We start from the raw sequence: 14,841 nt of genomic DNA on the forward strand, positions 1-14,841 counted from the left end.
AGGAGCTCAAAGGAGAAAGAGAAGTGAATAAATAATCCCGGATTTCACCTGATCAAAGAACTGAGGACAAAAAAACAAAACATATCAGACCAGATGACCTGAAGTGGGCGGAGTCTGAGTCCTCTGAACTGTCCATCATCCTTAGAGGAAGAGGAGGAGGTGGGGGAGGAAGAGGAGGAGGTGCTAGATGGGATGAACAAATGAGAACTTTTATTTTGAAGGATTTGATTGAAAGGGAAGTAGGGGCGTGGCTTCTGGGCCTCTCCTCATACAGGTGCATCTGCAGTTACCATGGCAACAACCCATAAGAAGAAGCAACATAAAGCTAGTCTGACTTAATCCAGGTTTATTCCGTTTAGCCTGATTTATTAAGCCGACTCAGACTAAATAATAGTTTAAGGTTATAGTAGTTACTATGGTAACGCTAACTTTGCTGGGTAGCTAACCATTACTTGTTACTATGGTAACTAATGATAACTAATGCTGGGAAGCTAACTGTCAGGTTGTTCCGCGTATGTTTGATTGTAATGTTTATTTTTCAGTGGTTATTCAGTCTCAGAACACACACAGCTAGCAGCTTAGCTTAGCATAGCATAGCAGCGCTAAAGAGCCTGATCTTCCCCTGAGGAGGTGGAAGCCCTTAGACAAACAAACCTACTCATCTACGTGAAGTTAAAAAAAAAAAAGTATTCTGGGATGTCTGTTTTTTGTCCACCCTTAGGAGGGCCGTGTGTGTGTGTGTGTGTGTGTGTGTGTGTGTGTGTGTTCAGGGTATTTGAGGGATTATGCTAAAACTTTCTGCTCGGACTGGAACCATTTCTGTTTGACAGTTCTGAGACCAAGCTGGCGTGCCCAAGTTTTTTTTTCTTCTTCTTCCCACAATCCCTCTTTGTTCGTCTGCGTGTCGCCAGTCCAGTGTGTGTGTGTGTGTGTGTGTGTGTGTGTGTGTGAAGACAGGGATATGAACTTCCTCCAGTCTGTAAAGCCTTAGATCTTCTATTGTCGTCTTCAACAGACTGAACATGAAACTCAACGCTTCACCACGTCTGTTAAATCTCCTCCTCCTCTTTTCTTCTTCTCTTTTTTTATCTTCTTCGGGTTCGACTCCTCAACCAGATCCAACTCCTTCATGTTCACTAATAAAAAGTTCTCCAACAAACCAAACGTGGACGTCTTTGTTTCTGTGTAATCGTTTTCTCTTTGTTCCCCCTCGGGTTCTCCACGGTGGGTGTTTACTGCCCCCTGCTGGTTGTGACCCTTTAGCACAGACAGACGACAGACGCTTCAAAGTTTTAGCATAAAAACAGATTTAATCTTCTGTGACACAGTTTAAGGCTCACAACCGAGAATCAAAATATACACGTTTCATCCGATATAAAACCAACGATCAGCTCCGACACGCAGCTGTGGTATAAAACACGTATGTACACGTCCACGCCCCCCTGCCCCGCCCCCTACACCTCTGATTATCGACCTGGTCCCCGGTCCCACCTCGCCTGACGCTGAGGGTTTGGGATGCATTCAAGTCACCTGGGAGAAACGGGCGCCGGAGCTCAGGAATAAAAAAATCTACTCGATAAATATCAGTGCATTCGTGCGGCATCAGAGGAGACGCGCCGCCGCCGCCTCAAGTTCGGAGAAACAACGCAGGAAATCAGTGAACCGCGTTAGTGGTTTGTGGGAATGCATTGATCGGATCAATATGAATGCGTTTGAACGCTCTGTGCAATAAATATACAACACAAACAACAACATTCATTAGTGTAGCCGCCTCGCTTTCACATTGTGAGTTGAGAAAAGTCATACCAACGGCTTCCCAGGAGCTCCTGAACGCATCACACCATGGTGGCCTGCTGCGCTCTGATTGGCTCGTTTTGGAGAAGCAGCAGATATTTTGGTCCTGAATGTCTGACGACAACCGTCTTTGGTCCCATCGTGTCCTGGTGGCGGTTAAATGGGACGCCGTGCATCTGGATGCTAACTGTGCTAACATTACTGTCAGGTTTAACTTATCCGGGTTTATTTAAGCCTGCATTTAAAACGCCAAATGAATCGATGCGAACACCATGTTAGCAATGAAGCCGGTGAAAGCTAAGGCTAGCGCTTTTAGACCAACACATGATTTTATCTTCAAGGTTCAACGTTTTTCGACGTTTTTGACTTGACTTGCTGCTCGAGCAGGAAGTAGCTGCATGATAACTTCCTGCTATTGAGCAGTTCACGTCAGAGGAAAAAAAGCACCTACATAATTATAACCTCCCGAAACGCCACATTCCCATTTTCTCTCATCTCCCAAAAACTTCCCAGGTGACTTGAACGCACCGCGATGAGACCTTCAGAGGAAAGCGACGTTCCGGTGAACGCCTGAGGGCTGGAATGTCGCCGCTAACGACGTTAAGACACAGATAAACCAAACCAGCGGCTCGCGTCGAACCTCCTCAATCGCGTTAAGACGGACGATACCTGATGCACGACTCAACGCCGCGTTGAAGGCACTCAATTCTACTTAAATCTAGAAGGCCTTGTTGTTGTTTTTTTTGTTTTTTTTGGTCTCAGCTGTAGTGGATCAGCAACGTATAAATAAAACCGTTCAGAGAAGCAACAGATCAACGAAACCACCATCGTTTGTGGAATGTAAAACTTGCCAACACACCAAAAAACCCAACAACAACAAAAAAAGTTCAGGAATGATTAAAATATTGCTACGATATTTGAATAAAACATGATTGCATACATGGAAACGAGAAATCAAAATAGGAAAAAACAAACAGAAAAACCCAGCATACCTGCTAAAAGAGAACCGGTTCACGCGCCGGTTGCTACAGTAACCAGAAGTCCAAAAACACAAACAACACAGAAAAAAACACGGATATAATCTGGAACGCGTCTCAAAGAGTAAACCTTCGGCTGTAAACCCGGCGGTTTGCCGATCTACAGAGGCGTGGTCGGTGTTTGTTGTTAAAGGTCAGCCAATCTGACTCAAGGTTAAGGCACAGGGAACCCCAGACTGGACAGGAAGTCCTCGACTTCCCAAATATGGTCAGAGCTTAAATACGTGAGACAAATAAGTTGATTCAAAAGGGAAAACTTCAGAGACTGGATCAGAACCGCAAGAGAACTGAAAACTGGAAATCAAGAGATTAAGATGATGATTTAGATCGAGTAAAGTCAGACTTTCCTGTGAAAGAGAGAAAGCTGCATTTAACGTCTGGATTCTGACGTCAGTCCGAAGGCAAGAGTGGCTGAAGGTATCGACTTCGCAACGAGAAGAGGACAAACGCGCAAAAAAAACAACTACGAGTTCTGTCGGACAATCCTGGCATAAACCCGACAATCCTGACTCAAACCCGACAATCCTGATTTAAACCTGTAAATCCTGACTTAAACCCGACACTCCTGATTTAAACCCAACAATCCCGACCAACTCAGAAGAACAATTTCTGAGATTAAATGCAGAATTCCGTCTTCCTCTGACGGTCCCGACCGATTGTCTCTGAAGGTGAACAAGACTTTAAAAATAATTTAACGTTACTCTAGACGTCACGGCGGCTTCTGCGGACATGCGCTGGAATGATCGGAGTGGAGTGGATGCCCTCCGGTCCACTCTTGGGGGGGTGGTGGAAGGAGTGTGAGGGATTCTGAAGGTGAACTCCGAGGCTCAGATGGACGACTTGGAGAAGGAGACCCTCAGGTGGTGGTTCTCCCCCAGGTCGTGGTTGTGGAACTCGATGAGGGACTCGATGGCCTCCTCCACCGAGCCCATCTGGATCAGAGCCATCTTGTGGTCCTTCCTGGAGGAGGAACCAAACGGACGGTTTGAGGGCGAGCACGAAGAAGGGTCGAAGAGGCAAAGGGTTCTGGGGCAGAGGAAGCTAGCTTGACTCACTGGAAGAACTTGAAGGCCTTGACCATGGCTCCAGAGCTGGAGAACAACATCTTCAGGTCGTCTTCCACCACTGACGGGCTACAAGCAGAGCAAACATGGAGTTAAGGACCAAAAAAAAATTTTTTTTTGGACAAACCAACCGAAAAACATTTTTGTAGACCGACCGTCCCTCTGGTGAGACGAGGGGCAACCCGACTCCCCGGTGGGTCCAGGGAGCTTCTTCAGTTCTAGTTCAACCTGCACTAGAACTGAAGAAGCCTCATGGTTTGACTGAAACAGCTTTAGAGAACCAGGACCTGCAGAACTGAGACCCTCCACAGACGACTCACGGGATGTTGGAGAGGTGTAAGGTGGCTGATGGCGGGAAGATGTTCGAGTAGTTTTTGGAGCCGGGCTTCTTGAAGCGGTGGAGGGGGGAACTGCTGTAGTCTTTGGTCAGACCCTGGTCCTCGTGCCCCTCGCGGGGCAGCTGGACGCTGGTGTGTTTGGACAGGGTGATGCGCAGCGGCTTCCCGTGGAGCTTCTGTCCGCTCAGGTGGCTCATGGCTGCAAAAGGCAATTGGACGTCGTTCAAAACGGATCCGCGTTAGTTTTGGGGAAAGCGGGAGGCGAACGGCGGGACGTTACCCAGCTGGGCCTGCGTGCTGTCGGACATCTGGACCAGAGCGTTCTCCTTCTTGTTGAACAGGATCTTGACTCTCATCACGTCGCCGTAAACACCTTCACACAGCCGGAAACCAGAGGTCAGACCCTCAGACAACCGTTCACACACACAGATCTACAAACCCCAAACAACCCGGTCCCATTAGAACCTCTAGCGGACGCTAAACCCAGGAGCCACGGGACCGGGGGGGAACGTCGGACCACAGGAAAAAATTTGTGACTTAAATTTAGAAAAAAGGGGGAATTTCTAAATGTTACACAAAGGAAGTGTAGTGAGGAAATTAAGGGCAGGGGGCAGAGGAAATTTAAAAAAAAAAATCAGATTAACATCGAATAGGAGCTATGAATTATGGGAATGTCGAGTTAAAAAAAACAAAAAAGAACAGCTGATTCAGCACTGACGTCATGCAAACTGATAGAAACCCAGCATGCAGATTCAAACGAGACTGAAACACAATAGGTGCAGCTTTTTGACGGGCGTGGACAATGACTCCAGAACCCCACCGGCTAGCTCTAGCTAGCTGCCTAGCTTCTGAAGAGAACCAACTCTTAATGGTTGATGTTAGATTGTGGTATTTTAGAACTTTTAACTTTTCATATTCGGTCAACTGGAAACATCCCAATCACACGTTCAGAGCAGAAGCTGCAAATATTGTGAATAAACTCAAATCAACACGCAAAAAAATAAAAACAAAACACAGGTAAAAACCAGCAAAACACTCATTTTTTCTTTCATAATCAACATATAAAAAAAGAGGAAAAATAAAACAGAATTAAATCAGAACAACCAGGAGGTTCGATAATTCAAAATAAGAAGCGAGTGACGTACCGAAGAGAATAAAGAGGCAGTGGGGCGTAACTCTCTTTAGAGACAGGACAGAAGGCAGCAGGGACAGGACAGGTAAAGGTGGGAGGGCAGGACAGGTGGAGGGTCCGAGGTGTTTCCATGGCAACAAATTATAAAAAAGGAAAACAAAAAAGACATGTGAGGGAGGGGGGTCAATTAGTCGGTTCACTAAAATCACCTCCGGAGAGGATGGGATGACATGGACAGGTGTGTGTGTGTGTGTGTGTGTGTGTGTGTGTGTGTGTGTGTGTGTGTGTGTGTGTGTGTGTGTGTGTGTGTGACAGCTGCTTTAATTTGAACATTAAAGGATGAACAGTGACATCAGAGACTCAAACAGCCAATCAAACTGCACCAATGACAACAGGAGAACGTTCTTGTGGAGCCCTGACGTCCGTTAACTCACTGGCTGCCATTAGGGGCGGGGTGTGGGTGGGGTGGGGGCGGTAGGGGCAGAGCCCCCCCTATCAGTATCCTACTCCTACATCAGCGGTGGTGTGAACTGATCCCCTGTAGGGGGCAGTAGAGCTAGGATCACACCAGAACGAGACAGGAAGAGACGATGAGAACGTTTGACGTTCAGGAGGAAGAGTCGCGATGGTGAGGAAGGATGAAGATGATAATGATGATGATGATGATAACAGGAGGATGCTGAAGGCTCGAATCTCATCCAGGTCACTGTGACCTCTGAACCCCAGAGAGCTGCATCAGCGTTACTAGATTAGCTACAAAATAAATCTCACGTTGCTGTTAAATGAAGATGTCAAAATGTCCACGAGGACAGAACCTAAATGTTTGTCCTGGCGACAGCAGAGAGTGTAGACTGTCTCTTGGTGGTTTCAGTGTATTTATAGTCCTAGAACTCTGAATTCTGTGGGCCCTGAACGCTCCACACGCTGGCGGTACAGGGAACCCTGATGGCAGCCAGTGAGTTTAAAGGGGGGGTGGGGGGCTGTCAGGTTCCTCCTCCACTTCTGATTGGTTCTAATATTGATGATGCAACAGGTTCAGGAAGACAGCTCATAATTAAAACACAATTTGTCGTCGTGACGATGCGTTCACGCGTGGACAGGAACTAGCATCTTTAGCGTCACTGAGCTATCGCCGCGTGCGGGACTCACCTCCGGGTTGAGGTTGCTGATCAGCAGGACGCAGACTCCGACAGGGAGGGGCTGGAAGCCCAGCCTGGTGGCCCCGGGGAGGGACAGCGAGGCCAGGCCTCCGGGCAGGGGGGGCACCGTCAGGCCTGGATAGGGGAGGGACACTGGGAGAGGTGAGACGAGTGAAGCGTCAGGCGACGTGTCATCAAGCAGACTCTGAACACGCGCTGGTTTCCGGGGTTACCTGATTGGGGGGGGGGGGCGTTCGTTGTGTCCCCTGTGTGTGGACTCACCTGCGGGTTGGATGGTGAAGGCCGGCGGGAAAGCGTGGGCAGCGCCGGCGTACGGCGCGGCCGAGATGATCCCCGGAGCTGCGGAGAGCGAACTAATCAGCGGGCGGTTTTAAAAGAAAAGAGAAAGAAACCAGGTGCATCGTGGGTCGGCGTGGGCTTACTGAAGGCTGTCGCCATGGCGGCGTGCTCCATGGCGGGCTGGCTGTCCCCGGCCGGCAGGTCGGGTCGGGTGAAGTCACGGCTCTTGTCGTTGTTGTACTTCACGTTGAGGCTGGTGAGTTTGGAGAAGCTGATCCTCAGCGTGCAGCAGCCGTTGTAGATGTTCTGCCCGTCCAGAGACTGAAGCACAGCAGAAGCAGAAGCTGAAACGTCACGTCGGTTTTCGGTCGTCAGCGACAGCGTTGACGCTCACCAGTTTGGCGGCCTGGGCGCAGGCGCCGTCCGGATACTGCAGCAGAGCCTGGAACTGGCTGTTCCTGGTGAAGACGATGATCCTCAGCACCGTGCCGAACTTCCCGAAGATCTGGAGGAGAAACGGGAGCGGATCGGTGCCAGATGAGCGCTAGCGTAGCGCCGCTAGCTGTGATGTCAGGAACTGGGAGCTGCTTGGGGGGAGGGGGACTGCCGGCGTTACCTGGCAGAGCGCGTCCAGCGACACGGGGTACACCATGTTCTCCACCACCACCCTGAGCACCGCGCTGGGAGCCACCGCCGAGTCCACCTGCGACGCGCTGAGGGCCCGAAGAGCCACCTGGGCCCTCTGGGAGACGACACAAGCTAACAATGAATGGGAAACACACACACACATGCTGCAAAGACGCTAACAGACGACGCTAACCTCCTGGTTGGGGGAGTTGTCCGTCTTGAGCTCCTTGTGGTTGGAGAACTGGACGTAGACCGGCTGCTGCCTGATGAAGGGAACGACGGTGGAGTAACAACCCACCATGTTCTGAGCTGCTTCTTCTGAGTTCATCTCCAGGAAGGCCTGAGGGGGAGGGACACAGGTCAGTACGGGTCGATCGGACCCCCCACCGCGGCGTGGAACCGGTCCGGTCTCGTCCACCTGGTTCTTGGCTTTGAGCATCAGCAGGTTGGTGACGTCTCCGAAGGGCAGACCCAGGCTGATCACCTCCGCCTCGCTGATGTCGTGGGGGAGCTTCCGGATGTGGATCACTCTGGACGGCACCGCGGGACCGCGCACGTCACCTTTGAACTTCTTGCTGTCGTTGCCATTGGCTACAAGGGGGGGGGGGCAGGAAACAGCAGGACGTGGAGGTGAGTTTCAGAGACGACGTCCAGACGTTTTCACAGGATGTGAAGATTTTTGTCGGCAGAAACTTGACCTCTGACCTGTGCTGCTCATGATATACGGGCCGTTGGAGATGCTGGAGAAAAGCTCGTCAGATCCTCTCTGAAACGGGAAGAAACGTTCGCGTGAAACGAAACACCAGGGAAAAATCAAGCAAAGACAAACTGGGTTCTTCTTTATTGCTGGTTCCAGTAAAACACATGCAGTGGAACGCCGTGGCCACCAGAGGTCTCCAGAGAGCCTCGTGTCACGATGGCCCCTTCAACAAGATGAAGAAATAAAATGGGAGGGGGGCAGCGGATGTGAATGCAAACCAGATGTGGACAATCCAGCTAAACCCCCCACAGACAAAGAGCTGCTGGACAGGAAGGGGAGGAGCTCCCCTGATGGCTCACAGCCGCCACACGCCAGCAGAATAAAAACCCCCTAATACACCCCATAATAGCTCTTGATTTGCAGTGGAGGCAGAAACATCTAAAGGCCGTTTCAGTCCGACGTGGACGCACGAGCGTCTTTAAAACAGCTGAGCCAGCGCTAATGTCGCTGTAAGCTGGACTGAGGGGCGGGGCTTATCCATGCTCCGCCCACAGCGAAGCTGGGGAGACGGGTCTAGTGACAGTAACCCGAGCCGAGGACGTCAGGTGGAACAAAAACATCCCCCAAAAGCCAACAAAGAGACGGTCGTTGTCATGGAAACCAGGCAGGACAGGTGGATTTTTTCAAACCGATAAAAACCAGAGGTTTTCTGATTAATGAAATCTTTTATTTTTTCCCATCATAAGACCTAAACGCATGAACCAATGACCAGCCGGTCATGTGTGTGTGTGTGTGTGTGTGTGGGGGGGGCTGCTTGTGTTTCCACCACACAAGCAGCCCCCCCTCCACAGGAACCTGATCAGGGTCGCGTCTGAATGAAAGCTTCTCGGGTTCCTGGCGTGAATAATGGAGCAGGAACCCGAGTCGGGTCGCTGGATTTGTACCGGGGTAATCTGATTACACCGCACCTGCCGAGTTCCTCCATCACAGCTCCGTTTGTGTAGCTCCCATCAAATCAAATGCACACACACGGAAACAATTTGTTCATCAAATCAATACCAATATTCCAATAACTGACAAGATTGATGATCTTTTATTTCTTGTCATCTCTTCCATCAGTTCAGAGAATTTGTTTCTCTGCAGCATCAAGTTGTCTTTTTGTCACAGGAATCTAAATACCTTCAGGTTCTTACAGATTAAAAAGGAATAAATTAATCAAAAGGATTCAGTGATATCATTGTTACACAGCATCACTTCACAAAAACTGAAGAAGAAACTCGCTTTGAAAACAAACAGGAAACGCCTGCCAGCCCCGCCCCCCCTCACAGCAAGTGCATGCTAACACGTTTAGCTTACAACAGCGTGAATAATCTTGCCCGACAACACACACACACTATTTTTCCCAGCATGCTATGTGGAACTGAATCGGTTCAGATCCGAGTGTTTACACTGCTGTCACAGGAACCAGATGAGAATCTGGTTCAGGATCAGGTGTGACGGCAGCAGGGGGAGCCGACGGACCGATCCGGGAGGTTCACACGACTCGCCTCGGGCCGCGAGACCCAACAGAGAATGTCCAGAGAATCCCCCAGCATGCCTTGCTCGCATCCTTTCCTCCCCCTGCTGTCATGTGAATTTGATTCAGATTCTTGTCCCGCGGCAACAGCGATCGCCGCTCCGGCGCTGCCGACATACCAAACATGATTACTGAGAGGGGGGTGGGAGTGTGAGCAAAGGCTGCTGGGAGATCAGGCAACGCCAAACAGAAAAACACTGAAGTGTTTTCTCTTCATGCACGTTCATGCGTTGTTTGTGTTGTTGTTGGTTTGTTCAGTGTGAACAAAACAACCCTGAAAAACATCAGTGAAGGAAGACCAAGAAATCGTTCCTTATTGATCAGAAGTTCACGTCTCATTCGTGCGCAAACGGACACGAAAATCACACACGTTGAGTTCCTGGGACGAACACACTCAGTTTGAGCCCGTTTGTTACCATGGAAACAGAAAGACCAACAAAAATTCCTATGTAGCTGCTCTAGTCAAGGTAACAGCACCGCCTGGAGGCCTGGAGGCTGAAGGCGACTGATTGAAAACTTTTTTATGTTGTTCTTCCTGGAATAAACAAAGTGAAATCGGCACTTGAGTCCCTTCAGAGGAATAAAACGCACTGTTGATGACTAATCTGATTACCCCGGGGCGGGTTGTGGAATGCGACTAAATTCAGTCCCGTTAGTTCTCTGGGGCGGCTTCAACACCATTAACAGAGGAAAGCTAAGTGCTCCCAGATGGCGATGCCTCCTTCTGGTCAGACACAAACAAGAAGCAGAGACGTTCACAGCAGGAAACCAACCAACCAGAGGAAGAGCAGGAGGAAGAGGAGGAAGCAGAGGTGCCTACCTTAGTACCAACTGTTATATCTTGATGGACACTGCTGTGAAGAAAAGAAAGCGTGTTAGAAGCAGAAGGGAGAGAAACTCAAAACAACCAGCAAAATAAAGTTTAAAAAAAAAGTGTAAAATGAGGTTAGAAAGGAGCCGCCTGAGAGACGAGACGCAGGGAGAAGGAGCCCAGCAGAGAGGAAGAACGAGGTAGCTCCACCATGAAACCCTCACAGCGCCCTGATGGAGATCACCAGGCGATGGAGATCACCAGGCGATGGAGATCACCAGGCGATGGAGATCACCAGGTGTTGGAGATCACCAGGTGTTGGAGATCACCAGGCGATGGAGATCACCAGGTGTTGGAGATCACCAGGCGATGGAGATCACCAGGTGTTGGAGATCACCAGGTGATGAAGATCACCGGCTGTTTCCATGGTGATGAACACAAATTCATTGAGGAGGATTTCCTGAACAATTCTTAATAGAATCCATATTTGTAATCACAACGTCTCATTTCTGTTTAAGTGATTAGATGAACGCTGTATTTAAGTTTTGAAACCTATTTTAAAACTTCTGAAATTTTAATTTCCTTCTCATTGGTTCTGAAATAACTTTCACTTTTTTGTAATTTCAACGGTAACTTCGGACCCGTAAAATCCAAACGATCCTGAACCTTAAAGCTTCCACTGAAGTGACGATTTTATTAGCACATTTTATGACATCATCACCGGAATAATGGCGTTCAAATCCTTGTTCAAACAGGAACAGATGTGAAATCATCTCGATCCAAACCGCCCTGAGTTCACGCGGCTGGAGGTGATGGAGAACGTTCTCACGTCCTCACTAACGTCAGAAACATTCACACAAATACGATCTGTAAAACTGTGTGTGTGTGTGTGTGTGTGTGTGTGTGTGTTTGTTGTTTATTTGCATTCCCCTCTGTGCACACGTTCCACCTGTGCAACATGAACACAATGTCAGTCGTTCAAGGACAGAAGAAGAAAACACCTTCATTCCATCACAGGACGAACACGACTTCCTCAATGTGCTTATTTAGTCTAAGTCTCCTGTGATTGGAAGAGAAGGTAACACCCCCACAACGCACCACTGAAGGATCCCACTTCAGGTACATGCACTGATTGATTTACTATTTCCTGTTTGTCACTTCCTGTAACAACCAGTAGGATTTTATCGTCACATTTTTACCAGATGAATTAAATACGAAAAGCAGCAAAGAGAGACAAGTGTGAATCAAGCCCCGCCTGCCTCCAGTGACATCATAGGTGGGCCACGCCCTCCAACCAAGAGAGCTAACGGGACGCTAACGGCGTCACGTGTCTAAAAGTGCTCCGGAGTTTCATTCAGTCGCTCTGCAGCCGCGTAAAACACACATTAGCGTAGCATTTAGCTCGAATTGAGCTCCAATCAGGCGCAATTCAGCCGTGCAGACAGATTTCATGGCCTTTTAGCATGACCCGCCTACGCTTAGCTGTCCCCCCGGCGGTCTCCAGAAGGAAATTAAAAGATGTTTGTTTTGAAGAAGCTTTGCAGTCGAGTTATTTTATGCGAGTGTGAAAATGCGTTGACATGGATTTGACAGAGCAAACGGAATCAACAGGGTGTGGCGACGGTTTAATGTTTGCTGCTGGGGGTTTTTTTCCTTTGTGTCCAGATCTGACCCAGTTCATAAAAATAAAAACAAACAGGCCTCCAATGTTTTCCTCATTCCATGTTTCTTGTACGATTTGTCCTTGTCCTTACAGGAACTTGTCACGTGTCGGTAATAAATCATCTGATCTGCTAATGATCGACTGACTTCCATAGTCAACACTGCAGGATTAATTCCTGGTGCGTATTTTAAAAACCCATTAAATGTGTCTGTTAGCAATCCGGATCGATCTAAGAAAGCAAAAGCTGCAAACACAAGTCATGATCACCTAACTTCACGTGTAGCGTGTGGAAATAAGAGCGTGGCGCTCCAGTTTCGACGGGAGGTGGAACCGGCTGGTTGGGCTGACGCTGATGTTGCCTGAACCGACTAAACCAGTCGGAAATGGCCCCTCGGGGCGTGAATAAGCCCTGACACGGGGCAAACAGTCCCGCCTGAACCCACATCTCCATGCCTCTTGAGTGCAGCCGGCTTTATCGGATCTAATAGCTTAAAGAATACACACGTTTGATCAAATGTGTGATCAAAGAACTCGTGTTATTTTTAACTTCACCAGCAGGAACCGTTGACACCTGCAGAACAAACTGGTTGGTTGACTTGAGCTTCCTCCAGGTGCCAACAATTCAGTTCCGTCTGGGTGGCGTTCCCCCGCTCAGGTCGGACGCTTTGATTCGAATGTGGCAGCTCACGCTCATCCATCGACGCGTCCGACCGCCCGGCGTTCACACGTCAGTCGGGTTTCATCTGCCTCACCCAGAAAAACAGATTCCACACAGTGAGAGGGGAACACCTGGTCTGCGTCGCCATCCCCTCCTCCGGTCGCTGGTCTGATGGTGCCTCCTCAATGTGCGCATGCGCGAAAGAAAAGCCACACACAAAAAAAATCCAATCTGACCATATCCGTGTGAAAGTGGCTGACATCCGATTTTAAACAGATCCGACACAAACCTGAGAGGAAGAGGAAGATGATTCTCCCACATTAGGGCCCAAATGAAGGCTGAAGATGAGACAGGAAGCTGAATGACCGGGATTAGGTGGGATTAACCGGCTTTAAACACTTTAAACGACTTAGAACATAGCAGCTATAATTCAGCTCGTTCATCGCTTTAGTTTGTACCGACCGGAGGAGAATGGACCCGATTAGACTAATCAATACTTAAACCAATCAACTCCAACCTGTGGACACAACCCAGCGTTCTGTCGCCTTTAAAGAGACTTTTTAAAAGGAGAAAATAACGTTTTATGTCAAAGCATGCCTGCATGGACAACTTCTAACTTTAATCCTCCTTCTGTAAAACTAAAAGAATCAAATTTAAACGGATTTAAATTCCCTTCCAGACTGGAATAACCTGAGTTTTACTAGAATAAACCTGAATCTGGAGCGATCGTGAAGTGGATCCGTCCGGCGGACACCCCGGTGGGCGTGAGCGCTCCCTCCGGACGGAGCTATAGCTGGAGGCCCCGCTGGGTGACATCTATCGGTCCAATCTAACTATTAAATGCCTCTAACTGCTTCTTTCTCCTCGGGAATGGTTCCTGTGGGCTGTTAACGGAGTGAAATGCGGATTTATGCCCACTCGATTCGGCCCGTCCCGCGGCTAACTACAGCTAGCTCTGCTAGCTTCCTGTTAATGCCCGAAAAACAACTTCGCTGACAGCTAAGCTAGCAGCGGAAACATTAGCACATCTCCACAAAAACGGTTTCTGACGACAAGTCGCTGTAATTTCTCTCATCTATCGGTTCAAAAGCAGTTGAAGTTGATTTAAAGTGAGTGTTCGCGTCAGGAGGAGGAGAACTCACCCGTCCATTGCACAACACGGAACTGCGGAGCAACAGGTTCCAGCCAGTGGCCAGCAGCACAGCCCAGCCACCGAGGCTAACAACGGACAAAATGGCGACCGGGTGCCTGGGCGCTCTGATTGGTTCATTAGGAATCCGTAGAGGCGGGTCTAAACGCTGATTGGTTGTCGTGACGGGCTGAACAAAGATGTGACATATGGGTTGGATGAAGGGGAGGGATTTAATGGCACAAAGATCGTTAATGATGAAGATTCGTGTCTATGTGGAGAAAAAGCGGACATATTTTAATAGCAGGTAAAAGTGCTGAAAGACACGTTCGTGTGTTAGAAAGTAATAACGATAAATATCAAATAACTCTCGTTAGCTTATCTATAAAATACGCAGTGAATAAATGCGATAATTAAAATTCAATTCAATCCAAAAAACTTTATTTGTCCACAAGAGGCAGTTGAAGGCACATAAAGCAGCAGTGCAAAAGACAGAATTGATGCACACAAAGGGAACACAAAGTGCAAAAAACAGACTCAATAAATAGAAAATCAACACTAACAAAAATGTACAATATAAACAGTTATGTACAATGGGGTAATAAGTATATAAAGACTGTGAAAATTCTAAAATTATAAAGATATCCGGCAGACCCTTCATATTGCGGCAGCATTATGTGAATTGGGATGAACAGTGTAAACATAAACAGTGTAAACAAAACAGTGTGAACATAAACAGGTATGCAAAAATGTAGCAAAGCGCCAACACTATTAAGCTCAGCTTGAATTATGCGGCTGGTGAGCATCATGGCAGATGTTCTATTATGAGAGAGCTCAGAGCTTCATGTCTAGTCTGTGGATATTTTAAACTTA

General features: G+C 48.4%; 1 protein-coding gene across 2 annotated transcripts; it reads right to left on the bottom strand.

Moving 5' to 3' along the window:
- Positions 1-1,267: 1,267 nt before the first annotated feature.
- Positions 1,268-13,954, bottom strand: ptbp1b (polypyrimidine tract binding protein 1b). 2 transcript variants are annotated; one of them, XM_068318840.1, is made up of 15 exons: positions 12,934-13,954; positions 10,528-10,561; positions 8,137-8,197; positions 7,850-8,022; positions 7,625-7,771; positions 7,421-7,546; positions 7,199-7,309; positions 6,948-7,125; positions 6,787-6,864; positions 6,515-6,639; positions 5,379-5,412; positions 4,514-4,606; positions 4,216-4,432; positions 3,887-3,964; positions 1,268-3,791 (listed from the first exon to the last, which is right to left on the bottom strand). In XM_068318840.1, the coding sequence occupies exons 1-15, from the start codon at positions 13,158-13,160 to the stop codon at positions 3,659-3,661; spliced, it is 1,815 nt and encodes a 604-aa protein (XP_068174941.1). In that variant the 5' UTR covers positions 13,161-13,954; the 3' UTR covers positions 1,268-3,658. The 2 variants fall into 2 exon arrangements, with proteins under 2 accessions (XP_068174941.1, XP_068174939.1); XM_068318838.1 differs by having other exon boundaries at positions 6,515-6,657; positions 12,934-13,952.
- Between the last annotated feature and the right edge of the window lie 887 nt (positions 13,955-14,841).

Source organism: Antennarius striatus, chromosome 7 (genome assembly GCF_040054535.1).
Source record: "Antennarius striatus isolate MH-2024 chromosome 7, ASM4005453v1, whole genome shotgun sequence".
NCBI classification, from domain to species: Eukaryota; Metazoa; Chordata; class Actinopteri; order Lophiiformes; family Antennariidae; genus Antennarius; species Antennarius striatus.